At 39.3% G+C, this 22,422-nt stretch overlaps 1 protein-coding gene across 1 annotated transcript; it reads right to left on the bottom strand.

The window, feature by feature from the left end:
* Positions 1-4,340: 4,340 nt before the first annotated feature.
* On the bottom strand, positions 4,341-19,293 carry gata2b (GATA binding protein 2b). The gene is made up of 6 exons (XM_056460285.1): positions 19,207-19,293; positions 18,553-18,840; positions 16,964-17,500; positions 16,190-16,332; positions 13,836-13,961; positions 4,341-5,121 (listed from the first exon to the last, which is right to left on the bottom strand). The coding sequence occupies exons 2-6, from the start codon at positions 18,809-18,811 to the stop codon at positions 4,888-4,890; spliced, it is 1,299 nt and encodes a 432-aa protein (XP_056316260.1). The 5' UTR covers positions 18,812-18,840; positions 19,207-19,293; the 3' UTR covers positions 4,341-4,887.
* Positions 19,294-22,422: the final 3,129 nt, after the last annotated feature.

Below are 22,422 nucleotides of genomic sequence, written 5' to 3'. Positions count from 1 at the left end.
TGTCATTTAAAATAGGTGATTGTTCTGAGACAGAGGATGAATTAATTTACCTGCTGAACAGGAAGATGAGGAGAAGAAAAGAAAAGACAGACTGAAAGGGGCTGAATGCTGCTTGGCCTGTCTTATATGGGAGGGTTCTGTTGTGTCCTAGTTTTCAGACCCAATGTTTGCAAACAGCTACATCTGTTAGGTCATACTGAACAACATGAAATGCTGATGTCCTTAATGATTTTATACTCAGTCCCTCTATAAAAAATGTGTATTTTTACAGCTATACACAAGAATTGAAGGAAGTTATAACGTGTTTTGAGAAGAGTCACCAGAAAATCAAGTCATTTTAGGCCACAGAAATGAAAAAGTATGTCCCTATACAAAATTCTGAAGGGACTGTGCTTTTTTTTTTTTAAATGTGCTATATTCATTTCGGTTTGGGGTTGTTATAATTTTAAAATATCTGCACACTGAGGTCGCATTGTATGTGAGATGAAATAGAAACATTGTGATTTCTGATTAGTGCTTTCCGTTTTAGTTCATTTTGATTTGTTTCCCCCTTTTACTCTCAAAAAAAATTTTGCTTTAAAATGAGCCGAATCAGATGAGCAGCCTGCAGAAGAGCAGGAGCAACTATGAGAAGCTGTGCTGGAGAATAACTGAATATGTAAAACAACTTAAAACATAAAGCGCTGATTATATTAGGACTGCGACAACGAATCGATTACTAAAAGAGTTGGCAACGAATTTCTTAATCGGTTCTTTGTGTTGCGTGACGCAGGGACGTTTGATTATTAAAAAATCTTTAGTTGAGCGCGAAGCGGAGTGAACACACTTGCATGTATGTTGGGAGTAATTTACGCGATGAATTTACGGGCTGAATCCTGCCTGTTCCGCTTTTATGAATGAGGCAAACGTGCGGCCCCAAGTAAACATGGCGACGCCCATCTCACGATATCGATCACAATCAAGATCATTTATACAGTCTTTTAAACAACTAAATACATTTACTTTTTTACATCAACTACATTTAACAGGTAGTTGATGACATGATGAGCAAGCGTGTGATGTATACAGGAGATACACTGCAAAAAAAGCTTGACAGTCCACAGACGTGGTATAGGTGAATTGGATAAGCTTATTATCCGTAATGTATGTGTGTGAATGCAAGAGTGTATGGGTGTTTCCCAGAGTTGGGTTGTGGCTGAAAGGGAATCCACTGTGTAAAACATATGCTGGGTAAGTTGGCAGTTTGTTCTGCGGTGGCGACCCCAAATTTATAAAGGGACTAAGCCGAAAAAAGAAAATGAATTAACAAAAACCATCATGACAATGTATGTAAACCCATAACCATACTAGAAGAATTTAGCAAAGGCAATACTGGAATGTAGACCTGAGAAGGGTTGAGAGCTATAAATAAAAGAGGAAAAAGTCACAGTACCATAAATACCATGTATGTATGAAATGTATACTGGGTAAAAACACAGGGAGGAGAAATGTAACATATAAAAGCAGGACCATGGACACAGACAGACAGAATCCTCCAGGAGAGACTTCAGATTACTCTGGGAATTGCTCTTGAACATCTCTGCTTTATGTTAAAAAAAGTCTATCTTCTGGAATTGAAAACTTCCAGTCTGATCGTGGTTAATTAATGGAAAGACCGGGAATTACAACATTATCAGAAACCAAAAAAGAATCGGATCTGTTTGTAAAAGTTTTGTGTGTTCTTTAGCTTGGCATGAGTAGCATATAGAAAAACAGGGAGATTTAGGGTAGCCATACTGAGGAATAGGAGACATGATGCTCTGATTGAGGGGTGAGATACAGAACGACAGATGAAAGAATGAAGAATCTGAGATGAAATCTCTTTAAGATTTAAACTCAAATCCCATGGCTATTTACTCTAGCTAAATATATAAACAGATAGATAGATAGATAAATGAATATATAAAACTTGCATTGGAAACACAATGTGAAATTTGAAACCATGCGGCTGAAAGAAGTCTTATTTAAGGGGGACCTATTTTACCCCTTTTTCAAGATTTAAGATGAGTCTTTTGTGTCTCCAGAATGTGTTTCAGCTCGAAACACTCATCAGATTATTTATTAGACATTTCAGAATATTAGAATTTTCTGCTCTGAACACCATGTAGCTGTTTTTGTTGCCTGTGCCTTTAATGCTAGTTTTCCCCGCCCACCGTTCCCACATGCCTGTTATGCCGAGTTCAGACTGCAGGATTTTCAAAGTAGTCCTGTCGGTGCTGTGTTCACACTGCAGGATGGACTGGCGACAGGGGGTTTCACACTGCATGACTTTACAATAGGAAGAATCGCCGACAACTTTCTCTAAACTACGTTTCGCAACCAAACACACGTGAGAAGTGACATGCAAACAACGCAAGGTCACATAGTTTATCTCATGTTATTTACTACGTAATGAGAAAGAAGCCTTTAGTGGGGCATAAAATGTACTTATTTTGCTCACGGGTGACACGGGTGCTCCTGACAAATTTCCACTAGTTTTTCCTTAATTTTTTGATTTCAAATAAACTAAATATGAGCGCTTTTAACTTCTCCCCCTAAACTCCCGATGGCCTGCAGATACGCATACTAATGGATGCTGCTCTCTCATTGGCTGTAGGTAATCGCCAATGTTATTTTCAATCTGAACACATTTCATATGGCATGATATTGAATTGTCGACAGCTCCAGGTATTTAGCATGCCAAGTATCTCACGGGTGTCGGCAACTCATCAGCGATTCTCTCAGATCCCCTCTTTTCACACTGTGTGATTGTTCACACTGTGTGATTGTTACTCACGTGAACGCACCGATTTGCTTGTGATTTCAGGCATTTGTCACAGATTTCTCAAAACCTGTCAAAATTGGGGCTAAAATCAGTCTGAACTCGCCATTAGAGTGTGGCTCAATCAGTCCAGCTGTGTCAGATAAACAACACAGTAAGTAATTGTGGAGTTAATTCAAGCCTTTCGATGAGTCACACACAATGTTGCTACAGAGTTCACGCACATACACACACAGCACGTGCGTTTAACTTTGCACTGTTTTTGCATGGCAAATATGACAGGAAACACGTTAATATCCACTGCTGTATGGATATTCGTTATGTTAATGTACAAAATAAACCTCATTGAACATCCACTAATTGGGATTGAAGCGTCTTCTTTGAAAACTATACTGGCATGCGGCTGCGGTGATAAAGACGGTAAAATCGCTGTAATTTATTACAAACATGCACTGTTTTAAAAACATTTTAAACTTGTAAAACTCATTCTTGATCACATTTGATGATGACTGATGATCACAGAGAGCTGAACAGATCTTTTAATCCCAGTTGCTTTGCACACATCCTGTGTTTTTGATTTGATTGTACACTTTACTACAGAGACATGTCAATACACAGCTGTCAATCAGTTTGGTGGGCAAGGAAACTGCACTCCTACGTCACTTCAAGTCGGCCTCAAAATTGGAGGAATTTGAATCCTATTTTAACATCAGGAAATTAAAAAAAAAGAAACTTGTTGTGTTTATATCCCTCCAATATGACAGTGGACACACTATACCTATACACAGTTCTGTCCAAACAGCTTCCAAAAGATGATTTTCATCATAGGTGCCCTTTAAAAATAATAAAAAAATCTGTATTTAAATAGAAGTAGTTAATTAAAATGTACTAAACACTTTTTAGCATTTTTAGTTTATAAGGAATTTTTGCAGTTGAGTTGAACTTTTGTATTTATGTCAATAGGAATAAATTATTACAATACATAACTTTATGTTTGTATAATAATAAAAAAGTATTAATTAAGTTAATTCATAAACAAATGTAATTATATATTTCAGATGCATTTTGTATAGAATATTGGTTATTATCTATACATTATAAATGCGTAATAAATGTTTTTATATTTATGCCATTATTTTAATTACATTCTAATAGTGGTTGACATATGTGCTCCTATGTTTTGGCATATTTAATATATATTTTATAATTCATATAATAGGGACGCCTCTATAGTTCAGGTCTCTTGCTTTAAATCACATGCTTCACATACTTTTGAAATCGTAATAAACATTTAATGTAAGCAGGGGTTATGTCAAAAGGCTGGTCTTGTAAAGGCCTCACAAACACAAAGCCTAAGACTGTCTGCTCTTTCATCTCACATCTATCCATTTCCTCCTGTCTCTCTAGAGTCTTGCTCTTCATTCAGTGTTTGAGTGCAGTCACCAGGCTGATAAGCTCTTTTCTCTTGTGCTTGCACACAGCTTTGAGACATCACTTGGACTGTTTATATAGAATCTCTGCAATGGGAAGTAATTCAATAAACAGTTTTAAAATCATTTATTTACTAAAATTTGAAAATAAATGTACAATAAAAAAGTGTCTTCTAAGTGTTATATGTGTATACAGTAAATAAGGATAGTTTAACTTTCTATTGATGCTAATAATAGTTCACATAAAGCTTGGAAATAAGTAATCAGAAAAATAAATTAAAGACATAATTACAAATGTTTAAAAACATATGTTATGGTCAAAAACATGGGGCTTTTTCCTTCTTCACAAGTACATAACAGTGCAGTCGGATGAATGACATAATCAGGCATGAAAGTTGAGATTATACTTGAATAAATATTTATTAAAATTGACCAAATTAACGAAACTCTTGGTGTACTGCGATCAAATTCCGTGTTGGCTTAAAACACATTTCATGAATCCACAAAATAAAGTGCATCTTTTTAAATCAAGACCAAATAGAATTTTAAACCTTGCATAATGAACATCTGAAGTGTTAACGAAATGTCCTGTACAGTGAAACCAAAGAATGGAGATAGTAAGTGTTGATTAGTTGTGTTGCCTTCTACAGCTGTCTCTCATCCTATAGCAGTGACTAAGCTGCTGTGACTGAATGCAGGATGTAATTGTATTTGCGGAGTCATATTGAACGGGTGGTGCATGTTAGCCATGTGGCTGAAGGTAGAGGGTTTGTCGTGCACACAACTGTCAAACTGATGAAAGTGTTCTCCTCTCCTCTTCTTAGATTTGCCGGACATTTTCCTGTTGCGTGTCTGAATCCCATCCTTCTTCATAGTAAGTGGACGGTTCACCTAAATGCACAAACACAGTAAAATAATGTTAACCATTTAAGGATTATTAGTCAATAGTGCAATTTTTATTATATGTACAGTTGAATTATTAACCCTCCTGAATTATTAGCCCCCCTGTTTATTTTTTTCCACAATCCTGTTTAACAGAGAGAAGATGTTTTCAACACATTTCTAAACATAATAGTTTTAATATCTCATTTGTAATAACTGATTATTTTATCTTTGCCATGATGACAGTAAATAATATTTCACTAGATATTTTTCAAGACACTTCTATACAGCTTAAAGTGACATTAAAAGACTTAACTAGGATAATTTGGATAACTAGGCAGGATAGGGTAATTAGACAAGTTATTGTATAATGATAGTTTGTTCTGTAGACAGTTGGGAAAAAAATTAGCTTTAAGGGGCTAACAATTTTGACCTTAAAATGGTTCATAAAAAATGAAAAACTGCTTTTACTCTAGCCAAAATAAAACAAATAAGACTTTCTCCAGAAGAAAAAATATTATCAGACATATTATTTGTCCTTGCTCTGTTAAACATCATTTGGAAAATATTTAAAAAAAGAAGATAAAAATCAAGGGGGGGGGGGGGGGGGGGGGGGGCTAATAATTTGTTTATTCTATCATTCACTTAGTTGTAGTCTGTCTATAAAATTTGTTGTTAGGGCCAAATGTTAAATGTTTTTAATTTAAATTCTGTTTCTCATGTTTCCATTTAAATTTCAGTAAACTTTTTTGCAATTTAAGTCAAGATTTTAGCACACATGACTTGCAAGAAGAAAATAAAATAAAATGGTTTCCTTAATTTAGATTGTGCCCACAATTTATTTATTATTAAGTAAAAATGTCTTCACAAAATAGTCATTATCTCTTTATAAATCTTCTGTAGTCTACGTATTAATGTATATCTATATACGAATGACTGTATAACTTTATATATAGCTATCATCTTTACAAAATATTAGAGTAATGAGAATGCATACATGGACAGAAGTTACAGCAAATAATTATTTTGTGCGCACAATCTACCTAGAATAAGGGCAGGCATAATTGCATAAAGCACATGATTTACTTAAAGGTACAATATGTTTGATTTTTTAATTTATTTTCCCAAATGTTTAGAAGAATGTTGAAACCCAGAGAAACAAGCCAATAACTATTGACATAGACCGTATCCTATGTTGCGATGCTTATCACGTCATACCACCGTAGATTTCTAAATTGTATTTATATAATAAACCATGCTTTCTATTATAGGGCTCTATTTTGACGATCCATGCGCATGTCACGGATTGGTCAGGCTCTCACGATCCCCACTCACGAAGATCACCATCACCTGACTTCTAATGAGCACACAGCTGCATCACATTCACGAGCACCAGATAAAAGCACAGCACTCCAGTCGCTCATTGTCCGGGCTCGTCTCGACGTAAGCGGACAACTGAGCGACCACTCAGCGTAGTCCTCCTCAGCTAAAACAAACGATTTACTTACCTGTTCTCTTTGTATTCCTCCTAGTCTTCCTGGTCCTCCCGAATCGTCCTGTCTTCCAGTCCTTCCAAGTCTGTGTCATCCTCTGTCAGCTGTATCTGGTGTGTGCTGTCCATCCTCGTGTATTCCTGTTACCCAGCCACGGAGGAAAAGACCCCAACATCATTCCTGATCCTCCTGGCTATCCTTCATGTGCTCCTTGTTGTCATTTAATAAACACCCTAACGTTTCCTTACCTCTGTCTCCTGTCCGCTTCATAACAGAAGCCCGGACCTATAACGACGACAACATGAGCACCCCCGATCACTTTCAAGAGCTGGTGGACCAGTTGAAGCGGATTCTACAGCCACCAGCTCCACTTTCCAACGCACCACCAGCACCGAGCACTTCCGCCTCCCACAGTTTCTTCTTCGGCCCTTCCTTCCAGTCCCATGGCCCGACCAGCGCCCTACTCAGGCGGAGCGGGGGAGTGCAATGGTTTTCTGTTACAATGTTCCCTCATATTCGAAATGCAACCTTCTCTATATCCCACAGATAAGTCAAAGATCGCCTACATCGTATCACTACTCTCTGGACCTGCACTTAAATGGGCTGAGACGATCTGGAACCAAGCCGGGCCGGTCATGAATTCCATCACTACCTTCACGGAGTATTTCAAAGAGGTGTTTGGACGTTCTGATGGGGAAGTAGCCGCTGGAGAGCAGCTGTATCATCTAAAGCAAGGTACTCTATCTACACAGGAATATGCTCTCCGGTTTCGCACTCTAGCAGCTGCAAGTGGATGGAATGAGAGATCGTTGTTGACCACGTACCGGCTCGGCTTGGAACCCACTCTCCGAATCCAGCTGGCCACATTAGATGATACTATGGGTCTGGAGAGATTCATCCAACATTCTCTCCGATGTTCCGATCGTCTCCGTTCCTATCAACAGGACACCATCACCCCCCTCGTCTGCACTCCTCCAATCGCCTGAGTCAACAGCCTCTCCAGAACCAGAACCCATGATAATAGAGTCTGGAAGACTGACATCAGCGGAACGACAGAGGAGGCTGACCCGGGGTCTGTGTCTATACTGCGGTGTCAGTGGACACACCCGTATGGAGTGTCCCCTTCGTCCCATTCGGACTTCAGTGAGTGTATTCAGTACGAATATTGAACAATGTAAACCACTTACTACCACCGTACAAATAACTACTTGCCTCTATTTCTCTCCTTGTCACAGCCCTCATCGACTCCGGGTCAGCAGGGAACTTCATCTCCCAATCCCTCTGTCGTCAACTCCACCTACGTACTGAGGCGTCCTCGCATATATACCAGATACAACCGATAACCCAGTGCACTCGATCTTCGACCCGTATCCATCGACAATGCGAAGACATCCTTCTTCAAGTGGGGTTGTTACATCAAGAGAGGATTCAATTTCTGGTTCTGGAGGGTTGCAAATATGGACATCATTCTAGGGCGCCCGTGGCTGGTGAAGCACGATCCCATCATCTCTTGGGGCACAGGAGAGTAAAGAAATGGGGATCTGGATGTACACCTACCTGTTTTCCAAATCTCCCTCTTCAAGGTCGGAACCCCATTTCTTTGTTTACAACATCGGTCGAGAGTCCTCCTGAGAAGCAGTCTATCCACATTCCTAAGGAGTACAGCTCCTTTCATGATGTCTTCTGCCCCAAGAGAGCTTCCCAGCTACCGCCGCATCGGCCATGGGACTGCGCGATCGACCCTAGTTCCAGATGCCCAGTTGCCAAGAGGTAGGATCTCCCCGCTCTCGCTTCCAGAGAATCAGGCAATGGAAGATTACATAAGGGAGGCTCTGAGTCAGGGGTACATACGTCACTCAAAATCACCAGCCGCCTCAAGCTTCTTCTTTGTGGCCAAGAAGGACGGAGGGCTGCGTCCATGCATCGACTACAGGGTCCTAAATAACGGTACAGTAAAATACCGATATCCCCTTCCTCTGGTACCAGCCGCTTTGGAACAGCTCCGAGAAGCTAAAAGTCTTCACTAAATTGGACCTCCGCAGCGCGTATAATCTGATAAGAATACGTGAGGGGGACCAATGGAAGACAGCATTCGTGACCCCTACTGGCCACTATGAATATGAGGTCATGCCTTACGGTCTGGTCAACGCCCCCTCCGTATTCCAAAACTTCATTCATGAAGTCCTCCGGGAGTTTCTTCACCACTTTGTAATAGTGTACATAGATGACATCCTCATTTACTCCCGGAGTGAGGCCGAACATCGCCAACACGTTGCGGAGGTCCTACACACATTGAGAGAACATCACCTCTACCTCAAAGCGGAGAAATGCTCATTCCACCAGAAGTCGATTCATTTCTTAGGATACATCATTGACCAAACCGGTATACGTATGGATGGGAAGAAAATTGAGGCTGTTCTATCCTGGTCAGACCCCACTTCCATTAAGGAGCTCCAGAGGTTTCTTGGGTTTGCTAACTTTTATAGACGGTTTATCAAGGACTACAGCAGGATTACATCACCTCTCACTAATCTCCTCAAGGGTAAACCCAAAGGACTGGAGTGGACCAAAGAAGCAGCCGCAGCCTTCCGCCTTCTTAAGAAGGAGTTCACAAGGGCCCCACTCCTGACTCATCCCTGACCCCAATCTTCCTTTCGTGGTGGAAGCGGACGCATCCACCACCGGCGTCGGGGCAGTATTATCCCAACATCATGATTACACCGCCCCGACTGCATCCCTGTGCCTATTTCTCTCGGAAGTTGAGCCCGGCGGAGCAGAATTACAGCATAGGAGACAGGGAGCTTCTAGCAATCAAGCTAGCCTTGGAGGAGTGGCGTCACTGGTTGGAGGGAGCCAAACATCCGTTCCAGGTGATCACAGATCACAAAAACCTCCAATATATCAAAGAGGCCAAGAGACTATGTCCACGTCAAGCCAGATGGTCACTTTTCTTCTCACGTTTTGATTTCTCCATTTCCTATCGTCCAGGACCCAAGAATCTAAGAGCAGACGCTCTCTCTCGTTTACACGAGCATCACGATCATGAAGAACTCCCAACGAAGATTCTTCCCGAACACATCTCCATTTGTCCGATCACCTGGAACGCTCCTCCAGTCGTTGCCACTCCGGAAGCCCCTGCTCCGCCGGGATGCCCTCCTCATCGGCAGTTCATACCACCTGAACACCGGGTAGATCTGATCCACTCCTTACATACCTCGCTAGGCACTGGACATCCAGGGATCAACAATACTCTCTCGCTAGTATCCCAACGATTCTGGTGGCCAAACATGGCAAGGGATGTGAGGCAATATGTTCAGGGCTGTAAGGACTGTGCCCAATCCAAGAGCCCACGTCATCTACCCGCTGGAAAGCTCCATCCCTTGCCGATTCCGAACCGTCCCTGGTCACACCTAGGAGTGGACTTTATCACTGACCTCCCTTCGTCAGAAGGTAATACCTGTATTCTAGTCATCGTAGATAGATTCTCAAAGTTTGTCAAACTAATCCCTCTGAAAGGTCTTCCCACAGCCTTTGAAACAGCCGACAATATCTTTAATCAAGTCTTCAGGTCATTTGGTATTCCAGAAGATATTGTGTCGGACAGAGGTCCACAGTTCATCTCACGTCTATGGAAAGCCTTCTTCAAGCTCCTAGGTGTGGCCGTCAGCCTCTCTTCTGGATATCATCCCCAAACCAACGGGCAGACAGAGAGGAAGATTCAGGAGGTGGGACGGTTCCTGAGGACCTTCTGCAGTGGTCACCAGAGCTCCTGGAGCCAGTATTTGGGCTGGGCAGAATATGCCCAAAATTCACTGCGGCAACCCTCCACCGGACTCACGCCATTCCAGTGCGTCCTGGGCTTCCAACCACCGCTCTTTCCCTGGGATGGCGAACCATCTGATGTCCCCGCAGTGGATCACTGGTTCCGGGGAGAGCGAGAGAGTCTGGGACGAGGCTCATCAACATCTGCAGAGGGCAGTCCGTCGAAGCAAGGTAACCGCCGATAGAAGAAGGTCTGAAGAACCCAGATACACACCCGGACAAAAGGTGTGGCTATCCACCCGGGACATACGCATGCGACTGCCCTCTCGCAAGTTAAGTCCCCGATTTGTTGGTCCCTTCACCATCGTGGAACAGGTTAACCCCGTCACCTACAAACTACAATTACCCTCTCACTACCGTATTCACCCTACATTCCACGTATCACTCCTGAAACCCTATCACGATCCTGTTCTTCCTCCACAGAGCCTGACCACGAAGAGGAACCCCCCTCCTCCACTGCTCCTAGAAGAAGGAAGCCGTCTACGCAGTGAAGGAGATCTTGCGTTCCCGACGTCGTGGTGGCCAGTTGGAGTACCTGGTGGACTGGGAAGGGTACGGCCCCGAAGAAAGGACATGGGTTCCCAGAGCTGATATTCTCGATCCTAGTCTCATGGTGGAGTTTCATGAGAGCCACCCTGAGTTCCCAGCGCCTAGAGGCAGAGGGAGACCACCACGGCGTCGGAGGTGTCGGCCCTCAGGAGCGGGCCCTGGGGAGGGGGGTACTGTCACGGATTGGTCAGGCTCTCACGATCCCCACTCACGAAGATCACCATCACCTGACTTCTAATGAGCACACAGCTGCATCACATTCACGAGCACCAGATAAAAGCACAGCACTCCAGTCGCTCATTGTCCGGGCTCGTCTCGACGTAAGCGGACAACTGAGCGACCACTCAGCGTAGTCATCCTCAGCTAAAACAAACGATTTACTTACCTGTTCTCTTTGTATTCCTCCTAGTCTTCCTGGTCCTCCCGAATCGTCCTGTCTTCCAGTCCTTCCAAGTCTGTGTCATCCTCTGTCAGCTGTATCTGGTGTGTGCTGTCCATCCTCGTGTATTCCTGTTACCCAGCCACGGAGGAAAAGACCCCAACATCATTCCTGATCCTCCTGGCTATCCTTCATGTGCTCCTTGTTGTCATTTAATAAACACCCTAACGTTTCCTTACCTCTGTCTCCTGTCCGCTTCATAACAGCGCAAAGCACAGGGCGCAAACGCATTAAGGGCGTGTCAGAATCCACTTTTGCTAATTTATGGATGGAAGGAGCTAATTTTCTTAATGAGTTATAGGTGTGTTTTAAGAATAAACCAGAGACTCAACTCCCATTCCCTTTCAGAGTCAGTTGCGTCGTGTCATAGCGCATTTGCTATTTACATGACGGACTTTGTAAGTGTAAAAACTGAACCCTTCACTAGAGAGAAAACAAATAAATAGAACATCTACAGCGCGAGAATGAGAGATGAGCCTCCTCATTGTTTACTTTCGCTTTCACTCTCGTGGATAGGGAAACTTCTTGTACGCACAGACATCCATTAGCCTATAAATAATTAATTTAGTTTGTTAAGCACAAATATTTGTGTCAAAACTATTTCTTAATTCAGTTCTAATTTCCAGCAAACGAATAAATGAACAATAATAACGAAGTGTGGTCAAAAAACTGAGTTTTATCCAAATACACATGCTGTCCCCCATATGGTCTAAAACCTGACAGATGGGCAAATCTAAGCTTGTTCTTAATAAAACAAATATAAATATGCATATAATAAATAATACTGCTAATAATAATAACATTATACAAAAGCTAATTGTTATGAATGAACTGAAAAAGCCCCCCGAGATGAAGAAGACATGAAAGTATGGTTTTTATATTTATGTAGGCTAGAAAATAATATGTTTGTTATATTTGAATCCTTTATATTTATACCCTATATAGATCCTTATTATATCCTATATATATCCTTAATATTTTAATTATTTTTCATAAGTAAAGATATTTGCGTATTGCTGTTCATCCTGTTTGTATTAAGCAATGTGTAAGCGAGGTGCATAACTAACGCGCTCTGCGCTGGACAATAGACCGGCTTTGTTCTGGTCTATAGAACAGTCTATTAAAGTTTCTCAAAATAGCAACGCCCCAGCAATGCGCCTCATCACACCTCCTTTTTTAGATCAGAATGCCTATGGGCGCACATATGAGCACAAATGCATTTGCTGTTTAAACATTGTGCCGCAAAACGTCAAAACGACTCTTGCGCCAAACTAAAACTAGCAAACAACTATTGCGTCGCGCATTGCGCCGGGTATATGATAGGGCCCATAATGTCTATGAGCAGTACGTCAAATGTATGGACACACACACACACCAAACCGCAGCAGGGCAGAGGTGCACCAGTCACTTAATCCAGCGGATTCTCAACTGTCCGCCACATTCTGTCTTTATTTTATGCACTGTGTTTGTCCTAAAGTTATCTGTAGCTAAAATGACTGTATTCTGTATTTAGCTTTTTGCTTGTATGGTGGCTCTGAACTGTCAAAACATCTCTCAAAGCACTTTTTCGGATGCGAAAAGCAGGAACAAAATCGAACCTGGTTTAAATTTTTTTTATGAGAGACGAAAGTTTCGGAGGCAGTGTGTCAATATGACTGACACAACGTGAGGTCTAATTAATTTTTTACAAAATTACGGACGAAAATTTTGGATTCAGTGTGCAATAACCTTTACTTTGCTTCATATTACCATGATAATAAGTTTTAAACAGTTTAACCATGAATGATTTCAGAAGAGCTGTAGGATGTAATGAAGATGACAACTTCCATGATTCCACATTCGGTCATTAAACTACGTTTTTGTTTGTTGTGAATTCATTCCCTCTAGGGGTGAAAAATATGTATTGTTCTTTTAAAACAAGGGAACAGATTATTTCGTGCCCACATTTTTTTCTGTCTTTCCTGCAGTGCTTTGTCACTGTTACATGTCTTTTCTGTCAGTATTTCTTAAATTAATTAAGATAAACCAATGTTTAATTCTGAAAGGTGTTTGTCAAGATGCTTCAGTGTCTCGGCAAACATGATATGAAAATAGGAATTCTTATTTAAAAGGTAAAATACTAGAGCAGCATTACACATACTTAAGAAATGTATGTGTAATATAAAAAACTGCCATTAATTCGCAGGAAGACAGAACATGCCTTCCTAGCTTTAACACTACATAGACTTCATCTTTAAATAGTCTTTTTGCACTTTAATATTCATAGACTCTAATCCATATGGCAATGTGATTAGGTGAACGGACCTATTTTATATTTATTTATTACAAATTTGACAATTTATGTGACATTAGAGTAGATTGAATCTGCAATTTTGTGTTTATATTCTACATTGTGCATTGATGCATACAAATTTACTCACATTGTGTAGTTTGTAGTATAGACCGCAGGCATTGCAGACGGGCTCTCCGTTGGCATTACGTCTCCAGAGTGTGGTGGTCCCAGTCTGGCAGTTGGCACAACAGGTGCCTGCTCGTCGAGATGCTGACTGCAACAGACAAAGACATTAAGATCAAGTACTAAGAGTTGTGAAAAAATTAAGTAGGGTTGAACAGCGAAAAAAAAAAAAGATTCTGTAATTCTGCAAAAATCGGTCACTTCAGCATACAAATATTTACGTACAATCTGATTCATAAATGAAATCATACAACTCAAGAGGGTTATTGTAACTAAAATGTACTATATAATAAAACAACATGCATGTGCAAAATGTATTTTTAATTCCTAAAACTTTCAGTATATTACTCTTCTTTAATTTCAGCATATTATATTTTGGATTTGTCTTTTGGGCAGAGTATCGTATTACACATTATACCTCACTGAAAGACAAATGAATAGAACTGTGGTTAGACCTCATAACAATAATATGAAGATTGAGACTCCAAATCCTGTTTGGAATGTCCTGTTTTGGAAAATTCAAACCTGTCCTGTTCTTTTGGACATAGACTGCATTACAGACATGCACAAAAATGTTTAAAGCTTAAAGCAAACTGTGGTAGTGCTTTATTTTACAATCCTGTTTCACACGTGCATATTTATTATAGTCAATAAATAAATTGTTTAATAACTAGGGATTATCCCTAAACCTAGCCCTGAACGTAATCTTAATCTTTGTGTAGCTTATTGTTACCTTATACGATCCAGTAATTAATTGTTAAAAAAGCACAACCCAACTTTAATGACAAAACTGCCAAACCAATACAATGACATCTTAAGATAGTTTTCACAGTATTCTTCTCTCAAGAACATGTAAACCTAACAAACTGAATGCAGCTTTGTGTTATACAAAGCAAGAGCATTAAAAATGTTTAATTAAATTGTTTATATAGGCAAGGAAAACATAAATACTGAAGCTATTTAAATTAACAAGTTTCTTAAGGTGTCATTGTTACAATGTAACTTCATTTCACTTCTGAATTATACGAATGAATAATTACGTGTACTTACTACAGTATATGGTTAGTGCTAGAAGGCAGGTTAGGTTTAGGGTTACTTGCATGTAATTATGCATAATTAATTGTAATTACTATACTAAGTACGTAAAACATTGACACCTTAAAATAAAGTTTGACATAAACAATTAAATATAGACAAACAAAACTTACAAATACTTTCTGGAATTCAATTTAAAACTAAGAAACTGATCAAAGAAGCCGGTTGATGCTGGACAGAATCTATGACTTGACTCTCAAATTCCTTAGGCCAAACAGAAGTGCGCCATAAATTCACAGAACTATACAGGTAAAGTAGGCACTCAACATGCTGAAAGAAAACACGGCTAGAAAACAACCACAAAAGGAAGCGTTTTTGGGTCTCACAAAGTTATCGGTACCGGACAGACATCCTGCCAAGGAAACAAATGGACCGAGCTGTCTCTGCTCTTCTAATATACGACCTGTAGCTGGTGCAGAAGCACTCGTCACACACTGACTCAAGCCTAATTTACAGCTAATACCATCTTAAACAAAACACCGTCACTTTCAAGCAGATTTATTATGTTTCCTTTTAGTGGCATTGAATGTGCTGCTGCTTTGTGCTCAACCAGTACACCAGACATCTATAAAGTTGATAGAAAGCTGAAAAAATATCTTTCAACATGAAAATATCTTTGGAGAAGCTGAATTTTTAACATTGCAGTCATGGAATACTCAATTTAAGGTAAGATGATATAGGCCAGTCAGGAATAGCAGAAGTATCTGATTTCTGGTCAAGTTTACACTTCTCTTCAGGTTAATGAATTCTAATTTATTACTTGCTATTTAAACCCATCAATAGGGCCATGGTCCAGTACACACACCCAGACATGTGCTTTTTTCTCTTTTTTCTGTCCCTCTCTCTCCATTTTGTGTACACATTCTCTGTTAGTGCGTCCAGTGAGAACAGAGATCAAAACACTGTTCGGAAATGCATGGCAGTTTTCCTTAAATGTGTTACTATTGTCTAAACCTCATGAACCAGTTTCTTTGTCATTAATATTTAGACATTATTCACAGACTATTCATGGCACTATCAAATTATAAAAGGCTTTGTATGACTGATCGTGTAGCTCAGACAACATAACAATGTTACATAAACTGATCATAACTGCTTGAACACAGTATATGTTGTTTAGAGCAGGTTTCAGTTGTCTGTTAGAGTGGTGTCTTTTACTATGGTTGTACTTGAACTGTGTAATGGTGTGGTTAAGACGTGTGTGTGTGTGTGTGTGGCACATACCAATCTGCGCTTGGGTCTGATGAGAGGTCTGTTCTGCCCATTCATCTTGTGGTAGAGTCCACATGCATTACACAGATAATGACCTGTGCCATCTCTCCGCCACAGAGGAGTCGATGTAGCTCCACAGTTTACACATTCACGTCCTTTTGGCACCCGATACACATCAGGAGAGAGAGAGGGTGGGAAATAGAGAAAACAGCTTATTTGTGCTGACATTATTTATTACAGACTGATTATTAAAACTTTTTTACTTTTCAGTTCTTTCGGTCATGTCTATGTGCCATCTTTTGGTGGGTTAAGAATTGCGCACAGGAAGCAACTGTACAGGTAATACCTTATTTTAATGTGCTGCTTTCATAAATCAAGTGTTAACTGATAATTTTATACGTTGATATTCATTGTCAAGATAGAATTGTGTAGCTGGTTAATTGCGCTGAACTATTTGACTTCCCAGAAAGTGGATAAATAAAGTAGATTTGTGACCATAACCAAACATGTTTCATAAAACAACTTAAATGTAGGCTAATTGGCCTATTTATGCCATTATAATTATGAATAGTACTAGTGCTTTTTTATTTTAATATTGCTGTCAAAATTAAACCTGGTTATCATGTTATCACATTTACAAATACTGTAATTCATTGCATTGCGTCTCCTCATGTTTTGCATTGATTCAAAAGTATAGCATCTTCATTATTCAGTGCTTGCTAATATAGAAAATAACTTGGACTGACTATTACCTTTTGTTGGTTTCGCTATAAAATCTCAACTTACCTGAGAAAGCGCGGTTTTTACTTTTGCATTTTGTCGACATGTTTCCGAGCAGATTTCTGGAGTGAAACACACTGGCGGGATACTCGTGCGCTCCGGCTACTGAATAATCGGGATATGAAGGTATAGGGGGTGTCGTTTGCGCCAGATGCGGATTGCTACGGATTGGACTGGAGCCCTCCATCTTCATCCCGTCAACTAGATGGAGATGGTACTTCGCGGCATCCCTTACCGCGGCACAGGTCGGGTCCGGGGACGCGTCTTTGGGCGGGGTGGGCGGCAGGCAGTAGAGCTGAGCGCTGCAGTGTTGCGTCATCGACAGGCACGGCATCGAACCCGAGGCTGGCGCACCGGTGCCCGCGTACAGGCCGGTGGGGGTTTCGGCGCCTGCTGAATGCAGAACCGCTTTGCCCAGGTGGCTGACAGTCCACGAGCCGTGGTGCTGAGCTGTCGAAAAGGTCGATTTGCTGTTGTCCAGTAAAGAAAGACCGTGAGTGTTGATCAGGTGAGGTCGACACATTGAGCCACCCGTAAGGCGTGCTGGCAAAAAGAAAAAAATGTATAGTCTTACAGGTGCATTGCCAGAGTCAGTTCAGTTTTGCATGTTTAATTACGTTGTAAAACGGGCTGGATAAATTGGCCCGTCTGCACACAGTTCAATTGAGGAAGCTCCAAAATGTTTTACATTGCAAAATTGAAAAGTGATTGAGAAGTTGACTGATTTGAAACAGTGTGAATTGTTTTTACGAGAATGTGTAGGAGTAACCTATGAGAACATTTATTTGCCATATAATGAAAATTGCCTTGATCTCAAGGGCTGCCACATACAAAACACACAGTACATAAAATAATAAATAAAAAGAATCATAAAATATCATAAATCTGTCATAAAGATCGTTTGCCCCGTGGATTAATCAAATTTATTAAATGTTCTCCGTGGAACAGTTGATGTCATTTGAAATAGCCTAATCTTTAAATATAAGATCAAAACCAAAAGAAAACATTATTTAAAAATTAATAATTACCTTCAACCCGATGTTTTTTGTTTTGTTTGTTTTTCTTTACGTCTGCGAAACGATAGCTATTTTGTTTTCATGATTAGCCTATTTATTTAGAAAATGTAGACAAAAAGGCAAGTTTGTTTAATATTGGATATCATAATATTATAGGCTAAATTATATTAAAATTTAAAACATGGCGTAGCCTATGTAAAATAGTATTTAATTTGTAATATTTTAACACAATAATTGCGGTGAGAAAACAATTTGCGAATAAGCTGAATTAAATTAAGCTGGAACTTGCGTTCATTGAATGACACCACAGGTGAGAACTAGATTGCCATTTAATTATTCATTTGTAATTTTTAAAAAATCCTAATAATTTACTTTTAGAATAATAAAAGAAAATTATCTCGCAGATGAAATTATTTTTTCTTTTAAATCTGACAATAGTGGATATAAAAAATATGCATGCTCTATTTTCAGTATTGTGGAAATCAAAAAAAAAAAAGAGTAAAAAAACAATCCGTTCTTCTAAAATATAAAAAAGCGACACTGTCAAAAAAGGCTAGATCTCGACGCAGGCCTACTCACCATGCGTTTGGCTGTAAGACATCCGTGCACGGGAATGAGAGTGGGACCCGTGTGTGTGATAGTAGGGGTTTCCCTGAGAGTCCAAATGACTGAGAAATACATCCACCTCGTCTGGTTGTAATAACGGGGCTCCTGGCTCCATATAGCCCGAACTATGATGTCCCAGACCAGCATGAGGAGACACCGAATCAGAGGTGCCCATTACGGCTGAATGATGAGCATGCATCATCCACCGGGGTTCCGCAGCGGGCTCCATCATCTCTCTTTCCAGTAGGGATGCCGATATTCCTGTGCGATTAGAAAGCTTGATAAGTTAATCCAAGTTCATCCGGCGTGTTTTATTCTTTTGATTACCTTAGATTAAGTTATTAAATACGACTGCGTAAACGCTAGCCCAGGCTAACAAGAATATGTGAAATCAGGAGTTCGCGTGTCTCCTGAAACGCAATACAGTTTTTATCACTTCCCCACTTTCAAGTGGCTGCACGCGTCGACGACCTCAAAGATAGAGATAACACACTAATGCCACAGCTGATCACCACCGCTTTGTGCCTTGGTGTGAACTAATGTAGATCTTTAAATCATGATTGAGAGCAAAATCTTGGTAAACAAACAATAAAGTGGGTTGGAAATAGTCCAAGAACAGTTACCGACCTTATCTATCTCGTCACTGCAACTCCATGGCACGCGCATACAGTTCAAAAGGTACAGGGATCAGCATCAGGATGATGGGCACAGGTGGTCACAGAGCAATCTGTCAAAACCAGCGTGCAAAAGAGTTGTATATGAAGCAGAGGCAGAGGGCAGACTCCTCCCGGCAGGATAAATGAGTCTCCAGCCAATAAGAATTTACCGTTTTTCCAGCTTGACACCTGAAACCTAATTTACACCACGCGTCTATATTTATTCATTGGTTTCATGTTTATGCCTGATTAATCCACATTTCGCTCAAAATAATGTTTGTTTTAATGGATATTAATAATTAAGGGATTCTGAAAATGTTTAGCACTTAAAATATGCTATACGACATCTACAGGCAATACAAATATCATAATTTTTTTAACTTTATATTGGACAAAAATTGTATTGTATTGCATTGACAGTGAACTCGCATCTTAAGAAAAAAATAATTGGAGTTCATAAAATTAAAGACAAAGCAGCGCTTAGAGAAAGTGGCAAAACATTTGCTCAAGGTGAGGTGAGTATTCATTTTTTTCTCTCCTTTGCTTAAACGAAGCAATACAACGTCCTCCATTGACTTCTCCCGAGCTTTAATTATTCAGGGAATAAGTTTCTGGCCAGCGCGCGCGTATTGTCTGTCTCGGCAGATCCGTCTCGTGCGCGGTCAATGACAACACGAAACCGCTGACCACCTACCCTGACTCTCATAAGATCTGTCCATCACTTTGATGAGTGAAAGAGAGAGAGAGAGTCGGGCAGGGTGAGAGAGAGAGAGAGATGACATTCCTTTACATCGCTTGCCGCCAGTGTTGGGTGCAATTAGTTACACAGTTACTAGTTACTGTAATTATACTTAAACGTAAAGGAAGCGATACTCTTCATTTTTAGCTAGGTAATACGGTATGTACTTGCCTTATATAGATTCAACAATTCTGTCTAAATCAATCCAGAGCAGCAACATTTTTATTAAAATGCTTAAGTATTAAAATGTTTTTTTATAAAGCTCAAGGTCATGTTTGACTCAAATTTAACCCTTTGCGCACTCATTGAAATACTCATTGGAAAACCATTATTATAATAATATATAAAACTATATATTGCAATCAATGTCAATGAATTCACTATATGGTTCTTCGCCCAATAAAAGGTTAAAGTATTAAAATAATTTAAATTCTATTGAGATTTACAGCGATTTTAGTTTTGAGTCCTTAAATTCCTTAAGGAATAGTTCATTACTTTACGTAATTAAAATGCAATTTAAATCCAGTTTTAATAATGTAATTAGTATTATATAAATACTTAAAGTATCTTACCCAAGATTGCTTGCCATCGCCATTCAGAATTGTCATTTTTTCTGGTTTTGCTTAAATCAATTGGCAGCTTAAATAGTAAACATTTTCTAACTTGAGGATATAAAGTAGTGTTAGATGATTGTGATTATACCTGTGATTAAACATTGGAAATGATGGAAAGCTTTTGATTTACACTCTTAAAAACATGTAAACATTATTGATTGGCTTGAAATGCGTGAAACAGGCTACCTTTAACATTCAAAAACTTTTCATTGGACAAAAGGTTCTTTAGCACAAAAGGTTCTTTACAATATTCAAATATTCTAAACCCAGTGGAAAAATAAGTCATTTAACCTTTGGGCACTCATTGAAATGCTCATTGAAAAAAACCCTAAGGTGTTATTTAAAGATAGTACATGACATTTGAATTTTTATATTGTAATCAATGTCAATGAAGTTATAAGTATGCTACTGCCCACTGAACGTTTTGGTTTAGGGAACCAAAAATAGTTTTTAGACCCCCCCTTTGGAACCTTTATTTTTAAGTGTGAACAATTACATATAGCAGTATCTTTGCTTATCTTAATCTTTGCCTGTAAACCTGTTTGACAAAGTTTTGACAGTGTTTAAAATAAAAAAAAAAACATCGCTCATCTGTTAATTTTACGTTTATTTATATATATATATATATATATATATATATTATGAGAATATAGGAAAGAGCTCATTTATAAAAGTCTTTTAGGTTAACTACTATACATTTAAATACAGAATAGCAGATCATTATGCAATCTGGGTCCCTTGTAAAAACAAAGATCTGGTAAGGCACATGCTTGAAACAAATCTTAAGATTAAAAAAAAAAAAAAAAAAAGACGTGCACATTAAAACGTATCCCTGTGCCCCCTTATTCCCTCCCCCTCTCTCTCTCTCTCTCTCTCTCTCTCTCTCTCTCTCCTCTCTCTACCTCTCTCTCCTCTCTCCTCTCCTCCTCTCCTCTCTCTCTCTCTCTCTCTCTCTCTCTCTCTCTCTCTCTCTCTCCCCCTCTCTCATAACAGCACAAGCTCAACAATGCTGCCCAGATTCCTTAATTGCTGTTCATTTCCTCCGCAAGAGAATCAGGAAGACAGTATTAACAGCATACTCTAGTAACAACCTGTCAGTCATATTTTCCCTTTCTTGGGCACAAGACAAGAAGGGAATATTAAACTATAACTACAATACAGTACACTACCTAACAACAATTACCAGGCATCAGCTAACTATCACTGAAAGTTATGAGTATGTATTTTAGAGAGCGGACCTGCATTTCAGTTCTTTGAATTTTACACAAACCTAATTGTTAATGTGTTTTTTTTCCTTCATTTTTATTAGAACACCACATATGCTGCCAATATTTTATGAAACCATAGTTAAACATACATATTACAAAATTAAGACTTCAATTATGAAATGTTATTCAGTTACATTTCAGTTACATTACTATTGAATTATTGTCAATTCCGTATATGATAATGAAGTTTATATCTGAAAGCATATGGAGCCAGATCAGTCTCAAAAATAATACCTTTACAAAATTAAATTCGAAAGTTCAAAGCATGATTCAAAAATACACAAATCCAATTCGTAAGTTCAAAACATGATTCAAAAATACACAAATCCAATTAGTAAGTTCAAAACACGATTCAAAAATACACAAATCCAATTCGTAAGTTCAAAACACGATTCAACTATACACAAATCCAATTCGTAAGTTTAAAACACGATTCAAAAATACACAAATCCAATTAGTAAGTTCAAAACACGATTCAAATATACACAAATCCAATTCGTAAGTTCAAAACACGATTCAAAAATACACAAATCCAATTCGTAAGTTCAAAACACGATTCAAAAATA

Source organism: Danio aesculapii, chromosome 6 (assembly GCF_903798145.1).
Source record: "Danio aesculapii chromosome 6, fDanAes4.1, whole genome shotgun sequence".
Lineage (NCBI taxonomy): Eukaryota > Metazoa > Chordata > Actinopteri > Cypriniformes > Danionidae > Danio > Danio aesculapii.
Note: the sequence above shows the minus strand (reverse complement) of the source record. Positions and strands in the feature narration are given on the sequence as shown.